The 8,799-nt window shown below is 35.7% G+C and overlaps 1 protein-coding gene across 1 annotated transcript; it reads right to left on the bottom strand.

Moving 5' to 3' along the window:
• Positions 1 to 5,542: 5,542 nt before the first annotated feature.
• On the bottom strand, positions 5,543 to 6,103 carry LOC129959679 (uncharacterized). The gene has a single exon (XM_056072567.1). The coding sequence runs from the start codon at positions 6,101 to 6,103 to the stop codon at positions 5,543 to 5,545; it is 561 nt and encodes a 186-aa protein (XP_055928542.1).
• Positions 6,104 to 8,799: the final 2,696 nt, after the last annotated feature.

The raw sequence follows: 8,799 nt of genomic DNA, 5'->3' as shown, positions 1-8,799 counted from the left end.
AAAAAATGTAAAGCAAAAAGTACACTCGAAAATTGCTCCTTAGAAAAGTTGTTTGTAAATACAAATAACTTCTCATTTAGGAACTATATACATCCACTACAGAAACAAAATCAAAAAAATTGTGCTTTGCTCACAACTTTTCAGACTTGAGAACTATACCATAGAAACAGAATTTAAAAAATCACTAATTATAAAAAATGTAGTGAGAGAGTGGTGCAGCGGCCAAACAGGCGATAAATGACTGTTTGTTTCGCCAGTTGGCGATATGCATAAATCATACCTTTGGAGATGAACTTTGCTCTCCAACGGATACGAGTGACTCACTTCCTGCCTTCGCCAGCTGGCTTAGAACGTCTGTCTCCTGCTGGTCGAAGGAATTACGGCCAATGTATCATTCTATATTTGTTAACTTAATTTGTAATTAAAATTTATTTTTGTTATTTACATGGCTGGCAGTTTTCATTAAGTAAAAATGTTTTAATACTTTAATTTAAAGTAAATTTGGCAATGCGTGTTAAACCACGCACCAAACTGGTGGTTCACAAATATGTTCGCCAATGATGCGAGTGGAAAGGAAGTGCATATTACTGATGTGGATTCTAAAACTTTGAGTCGTCTTCTTTTATACATATATACTGACACTTTGGAAGATTTGGATGTGAAAGCTGCATCTCTGTTGTATGAAGCTGCAGCTAAGTATTGCATTCTCAGCTTGAAAGAAAAATGCTCTAATTTTCTGAAAAACAATCTCGATCCATCCAATGCAAGTGACGTACTGGTTATTGCAGACATGGATGACGATAAAGATTTCAAATTAGACAAATGTTCTCCGAGACAGGCTAGACAATTAGATTTTATATCTCAGTTTACCACCGATATTCACCACATAAAAGGCTCTGAGAATATATTAGCAGATGCACTTTCGAGGATAAACGCAATAAACATGCCAAATCCCATAGATTATAACGAAATTGCACAAGCACAACAAATTGATTCTGAATTTAAAAATTTAATCGATAATTCTGCAACATTACAATTTAAAAGAATTGCTTTTCCAAATTGCGAAACTCCCATTTATTGTGATGTTGGTTAATTCGTTTTTATGGCGCAAGGACCAGATCTGATCATTCTGCGCCAAACATTTGTTAAAAATGGCTTTCGTGTTAAAAATTAAAACATTTTAAGTAGATACAATTAAATATGATGTAAAATTTGAATATCTTTTAAAAAAGTAAAAATATTTGGATGAGGGTTATCTCCTAAAATGTCATTTAAGTTAAAAACAGTCGCTCCAAAATGAACTTGTCGTTGTGATCTAAAATCTTGGCATTCAGATAAAACATGCTTAATCGTTAAAACACAATTGCATTTCTCACAAAGTGGTGCAGGATCAGAGTGCAAAAGATGTTTTTGGGTCAAATAGGTGTGGCCTATTCGAAGTCTCGTGATGATGACATCTTTCTTTCTAGTCAGAATTTTACTTTTGAAACCCTTGATAGATGGCTGTATTTGAAAAAGTTTATTCGTAGTTAGCTTTCCCCATGTAGCTTGCCAGGATTTACTTTGAATTATTTTTATTGCTTGTAATGCATCGGATAATGGAACAAAATTTTCCTTCAACAGGGTTGAGCTTTTTGCTGCCTTGTCAGCTTTTTCATTTCCCAAAATTCCAACATGCCCAGGTATCCAACAGAATTTAATCGTGAAATTATTTTTTAGCGAATTATATGTGTGCAAACTATTTAGAACTAGGGGATGACTTTCCGATGACACATTCTTAAAAGCTGCAATGCTACTTTTAGAGTCAGTATATATAATAAATTTAGAGGGGGATGACGTTGCAATTTTTTGAAGGCTTAGATATATTGCATAAAGTTCGGATGTAAAAACAGAACAGAAAGGGTGAAGTCTTTCGGATATTATTACATTACGAAAAACTGCTGCTGAGCCAACATTATTACCGCATTTCGAACCATCTGTATAAACAGGTTGAAAAGAATGATACTGTTGTCTATGTTCATAAAAACATTTCTGAAACATCACGTCTGATGTTGATGGTTTCAGGAAGTGCATAAAATCATCTACAAAACTGAAAGACGACTCTTGCCATGGAGGTGGACCACTAATGTTTACAGCAATCGGGAAGTCTTCAGTTTTGAATGTTCGTAAAATCTCTCCTATACGGAATCCAAAAGTTGGCGTAAAAGACAATCTCCTAGAGAATAACGATCCGTATATAGGATTAAGAACCTTGTTGCACAGTGGATGGTATTCCATACTTTTAATCTTATAAAAGTAGGATAAACAAAGTCGTTTCCGCCTCAATTCCAAGGAGGGCTCACCACTTATAACTTGTAAACTTTGAATTGGTGATGTTCTAAAAGCTCCTGTAGCTATACGAAGTCCTTGATTATGCACCGAGTCTAACAATTTCAAGGTGGATTTGGCAGCTGAGCCATAAATGGGTGCCCCGTAGTCAAGCGTTGAGCGTATCAGTGATTTATATATCTTCATCAAAGAGGCTCTATCTGCTCCCCATGAGGTGTTTGAAAGGACTTTTATAATATTTAGCGTTTGAAGGCATTTTCTTTTCAAGTTTTGAATATGAGAGCGAAATGTTAGTTTATTATCTAATATCACGCCCAAAAACTTTTTCTCACTAACTGTGGGAATGACCGACTCATTCAGTCGAAGCTCTGGATCTGCATGAAGGCCACGTCGTTTACAGAAGTGAACACTAACTGTTTTCTGAGGAGAAAAAACAAATCCATTTTTCAAAGCCCAGTCCATCATATTGTTTATGGATGTTTGTAAATGTTTTTGAATGAAATCCAAATTTTCGTTAGCACAATGGATCTGGATGTCATCGACATAAAGTGAAGTATGTACAAATGGTGAGATTTTCGAAACAATCCCATTTATTTTTATGATAAACAGTAAAACACTTAGTACGCTACCCTGAGGAACACCTTCATGCTGAATGAAAGTATCTGATAAAATATCACCAACACGAATTTGAAAGATCCTTGTCCTCAAAAAGTTTTGTACAAAAATTGGTAGATTCCCTTTTAAACCCAAGTTAAATAAATCTTTCAAAATGCCATAACGCCAGGTTCGGTCATAGGCTTTATCCATATCAAAGAAAATAGATATAAGATGTTTTTTGCTTACAAAAGCCTCTCTGATAGCAGTCTCTAGTTTTAGTAAATTATCCAATGTACTTCTCTTTTTGCGAAAACCGCTTTGGAAAGGGAAAATCCAGTTTTTCTCTTCTAAGACATACATCAGTCGGTGACTAACCATACGTTCCATTAGTTTACTGAGGCAACTAGTAAGAGCTATTGGTCTGTAATTAGAGGGATCTTGCCGATCTTTCCCAGGTTTGAGAATAGGAATTATTATTGCTTTTTGCCAGTTGGTTGGGAAGACTCTTTCTATCCAAATTCTGTTAAATAAAGTTAAGAGTACCCGCAATGACGAATCACCTAGATGTTTCAACATATCATAATGTATTCTATCAGGTCCCGGTGATGTAGAATGGGATTTTTTTAATGCATTTTTCAATTCATGAAACTTAAAAGTAGTGTTATATTCCTCCCCGTATGAAGGTAGAAAATCTAATGCTTGTTTCTCTGTCTGCTTTTTAAAAGCAATAAAATCTTCTGGATAAAATTCTTCACTCGATATATTAGAAAGAGTTTGTCCAATTAGATTAGCAATTTCTTTTGTATTAGAAATTACTCGTCCGTTCAATTTTAAAAAGGATATTTTATCTGTATTTGTGTAACAGCCAAAAATCTTTTTTACTTTGTCCCACATGATTTTAGAAGGTATTTGTCCTTGAATGGAATTGACATACGAATGAAAGGATTGCTCCTGACTAATTCGTCGGATTCTACGAAATTCAGATTTTGCTTTTTTAAATTTAATGAGATTTTGGGTGGTAGGGTATCTCCTGAAGGTATTCCATGCTTTGTCTAGTGCTCTTTTACAGTGTTCACATTTATCATTCCACCACGGTTTGCATAGCTTTGGTATTTTCCCCGATGTTTTGGGAATACTGATATCTGCTGCTGCAATTATATGCTCGGTTACAAGCTTGACTGCCAAATCAATAGAAGTTTCATCAATCATATCTGGTGTAAGTTGACATATTGAGTTGAACAATGGCCAGTTTGCTTTACTCACATTATATCTCACAGGTCTTTTAGGAAATAAAAAATCACTGTGCATGTACGTCAATACAATAGGAAAGTGATCGCTGTTGTATAAATTTGAGTCCACGGAAAATTTCCAGTAAGGGGCAAGGGAAGGAGAACAAAGTGCAAGATCAATCGTGTGGAATGTTTTGCTTGCTTGGTGAAAGTGAGTAGGATTATTGTCATTAAGTATACAGAGACAATGATCATCAATTAGTTTTTCTATTTGCCTTCCTCTAATGTTGATATCATCATTATTCCAAATAGGATTATGTCCGTTTAAATCACCTTGGAGAAAAAAAGGTTCTGGCAACTGTTCTATTAATTGATTCAAATGTCGTTGTTCAATATAGTCATTTGGGGGCAGATATAAATAGCAGATTGTTGTTAGAACTTTCAACTGAATTTGGACAGCAATTGCCTGTAAATTTGTGTCTAAAACAACTTCATTACTTGGCAAATGACGTAAAGTTAAAGATGCAACTCCGCCAGATGCTCTAGAATTTTGTTCATTATCTTTTCTTTGAAGGACATAGTTTTTAAGATTGGGAGAGACACGTGGAGTCAAATATGTTTCTTGTATCCCCAAGCAAACAGGTTGATATTTGTTAATAATAGATTTGATATCCTCTTTATGAGCTTGAAAACCGTGGCAATTCCAAGAGACTAAATTAATATTTGTCATTTCGGTTTCCTGAAGAATTTAGATTTAAAAACTTTTGGCTTGGCTGTGCTTACTCTAGCTTCATCGCTCAGGTCCATTTCGCTCAGAGATTCATCGGATGGATGAATTTCCAACTCAACATCCTTACTATTTACGTTTATCTTTTCTTTCTGTTCATTTTGGTTTTGAATGGAAAGATTCTTTTTTTTTTCTTTTTATTTTGTGGAACAATTTTTAAAGTTTTTTGGTTTTTTGTAATGTTTTTTTCTTTAGTTATGGAAGACTTGTTAGATTTTATTATTTCGAGCCAATCTTTCAGTTTGATGGTAATGTATTCCTCATTTGATGGAGAGGGAAAAGGCTTCGCGATTGTTTGCGATGGACAACTGTTTTCTTGAATTTCTATCGGTTCAGTTTGCATGCTTGAACAAGTCGTTCTTTTTAAAGCTGTACTGTATGGGAGATTTTCCTTTGGAGTTCGTTTTTCAACTATTTGTCTAGCTTCTGCAAAAGAGATATTTCTAGAAATTTTAATGGTCTGGATTTCTTTTTCAATCTTCCACTTGGGACAGGATTTAGAATAAGCAGGATGACTACCGTTGCAATTAACACATTTTTGGGGTTTGTTTGTTTGTTTGTTTGTTTGATTGTTGTTTTATGGCACAAGAACCATATTTGGTTATACTGCGCCAATCAAACCACATTTTTGGGGCTTTGTGCATGGAGTGTCATCATGGCCAATTTCGGAACATTGTGGACAGCGAGAGGAAGAAGCGCGGCAGCTAGTTTTTGTATGTCCAAACCTCTGGCATTTAAAACAACGCATCGGGTTTGGCACAAAAGGACGCACATCGCAACTTATAAACCCAGCTGTTATCTTTCTGGGAAGCACATGAGTAGCAAATGTCAAAATAACATGCTTGGTTGGAATTATTTTACCATCTCTTTTTAATGTTATACGGCGTGCACTTGTTACTCTAAATGACTGCAGTTCGGAAACAAATTCTTCATCACTAACCATAGTAAGGTCCATACTAGATATGACACCTCTGGTATAATTCAGAGTTTTATGGCCAGATACTTCTATTGGGGCATCACCAAAATTCTTTATGGCTAGAAGTTGCTCTGACTGTTTCGGCGTCGCAGTCTCTATTAACAAATCTCCAGATCTAAGCTTCTTTACAGATGTGACGTTTCCAGCAGTACTTTGAATATACTTTTGTATCAAAAAAGGTGACATGTTTTTAAGTTTATCGTCTTTACCATGTACAACTAAAAATTTTGGAAGAAATTTCGAAAGCTCAGTTTGTGCAACGTTAATTGACTTGTCGGATTCGGTGTGTGAAGAAAGACCAATGCAAAAAAGACAAAAATTCAGGCCCGACGGCACCGCCCACCACGGAGCCCAACAAGGGATGGCAGCCACCGGCTCTAGAAATTTCCAGCCTCGGCGCTTACCATGGCGCTAGCCGGAACCTATACGCTGGGAGTCACCCCCGGGGACAGTGACCACCCTTAACGCCAAGCCCAAGGAGTGACCCCTTCGCTTGATCCCCTTGAGCAGCCCAGTCATGTGCCTAGGATACCGGCCGATTGATACATCGGGGACCGAAATGTACCACCCGTCTAATGGGTTGCCACGCACGGCAAACACATGGGGTGTTTGGCTGTCCATGAGAAGCAAGAAGCAAACAGAGCGGCAACAGCTTCTCATGGAGAGCTCCCTCGCTTGCCGTCGAGGGAAGGAAGAGATATAGTAGACAGCAGAAGGCGTAGAGGAGTATAAACATAAAGGGAGTATAGATCCCTAGGTACCTCGGGATTGGGACACCCGTACTCACCTATAGTAGGTGAGCCCCTGAGGGGTTATTGTGATGTATCAACAGGTACAGCTCGACCGTATATTCCTGAATCATTTCGTCAACAAATTTTTGCATCATTACATAATTTATCTCATCCTAGCATTCGCAGCACTTCAAAATTAATTCGATCGCGTTTTATTTAGCCTTCCATTCGAAAAGACTGCAACAATTGGGCTAAACATTGCATCACGTGTCAGAAATCGAAGGTAATTCGCCATACTAAGACCCCAGTAGGAAAATTTGTAGTCCAATCACAGAGGTTCGAACATGTGCACCTGGACCTTGTAGGCCCTTTACCTCCTTCTCAAGGAAACTATTATTGTTTAACAATGATAAATAGGTTCACGAGATGGCCAGAAGCCGTACCAATTCCAGACATGACAGCACAGACAGTAGCACAAAAATTTTTTTAAGCACTGGATAGCCAGATTTGGTTGTCCTGCAAGAATTACTACTGACCAAGGGAGACAGATTGAGAGTGATTTTTTCCGTGCTCTCTCTCAGCTACTAGGAATTAAAAGGATCAGATCTTCTCCTTATCATTTAAATTAAAATGGTATATTGCTGTCAGAAGGTATAAGGGCGCTATCAAATATGTTTTCAATTTGTTCCAATTAAGCAAGTTCTATTGCACAAACCTTTCATTGGAACTAAATTTAGCAATAACATAATACATCCTGGCTTTAAATACAATTTATATGGTGCATTAATGTAGGTGTTAAAGATTTAAGAAGTTCAACAGGAAATATTAGTCTGTCATTAGGATCATCACCAACAATGTTATTAACAGTTTCAAAAATAATTGTTTTCCCAGGCAAACATGTCAATACCTGATTATTTACTTCAATGGAAGCAGCATTAGTAATGGTTAGAATAGCTTTTGTATAGAAATTATATACATACACCACAGAATTATATACATCCACCACCCAAATTTTAAAAAATTGTGCTTCGCTTACAATTTTTGAAATTTGATAACTGTACCATAGAAACAAAATAAAAAATTGATATTTACAGAAAAAAAAATTGTGTGAAACCAACTATATTCAAATTCAGTCCATTCCTCAATAAGATAAAACAATGAAACAAATAAAAAATGTAAAGCAAAAAGTACACTCGAAAATTGCTCCTTAGAAAAGTTGTTTGTAAATACAAATAACTTCTCATTTAGGAACTATATACATCCACTACAGAAACAAAATCAAAAAAATTGTGCTTTGCTCACAACTTTTCAGACTTGAGAACTATACCATAGAAACAGAATTTAAAAAATCACTCATTATAAAAAATGTAGTGAGAGGGTTGCTACAAACGTGAATAATGAATGGCAGAAAGCAGAAAAAGACATGTTTGGGAAGAGAATATGTCCTGAAAGATGTTCACAATCAGAAATTGAAACCAATTAGAAATTGACTTTTTAAAATTGTTAACCTTTATGTAGAATATTCAAAACTTTTTTGCAAACAAAATATTATATTTAGTTTGTTTTGAATGAAATGCTGTCCATAAAATTTAGAAATTAAAAGGATTCAACATGCAAGAAGCCCACATATAACTGTCCATGACTAAAAACTGGATTATTTAGCATCAATTTTTTTTCAAAGGTTTGTCCTGGTGCTTTATTAATTGTCATACTATAAGCCAAACAAAGTGGGGAACTGCTTTTGTTTAAATTTAAATGGCATATTGCTGTCAGAAGGTATAAGGGCGCTATCAAATATGTTTTCAATTTGTTCCAATTAAGCAAGTTCTATTGCACAAACCTTTCATTGGAACTAAATTTAGCAACAACATAATACATCCTGGCTTGAAATACAATTTATATGGTGCATTCCTGTAGGTGTTAAAGATTTAAGAAGTTCAACAGGAAATATTAGTCTGTCATTAGGATCATCACCAACAATGTTATTAACAGTTTCAAAAATAACTGTTTTCCCAGGCAAACATGTCAATACCTGATTATTTATTTCAATGGAAGCAGCATTAGTAATGGTTAGAATAGCTTTTGTATAGAAATTATATACATACACCACAGAACTATATACATCCACCACCCAAATTTTAAAAAATTGTG

The sequence above is a fragment of the Argiope bruennichi genome, chromosome X2, assembly GCF_947563725.1.
Source record: "Argiope bruennichi chromosome X2, qqArgBrue1.1, whole genome shotgun sequence".
Taxonomy (NCBI): Eukaryota; Metazoa; Arthropoda; class Arachnida; order Araneae; family Araneidae; genus Argiope; species Argiope bruennichi.
Note: the sequence above shows the minus strand (reverse complement) of the source record. Positions and strands in the feature narration are given on the sequence as shown.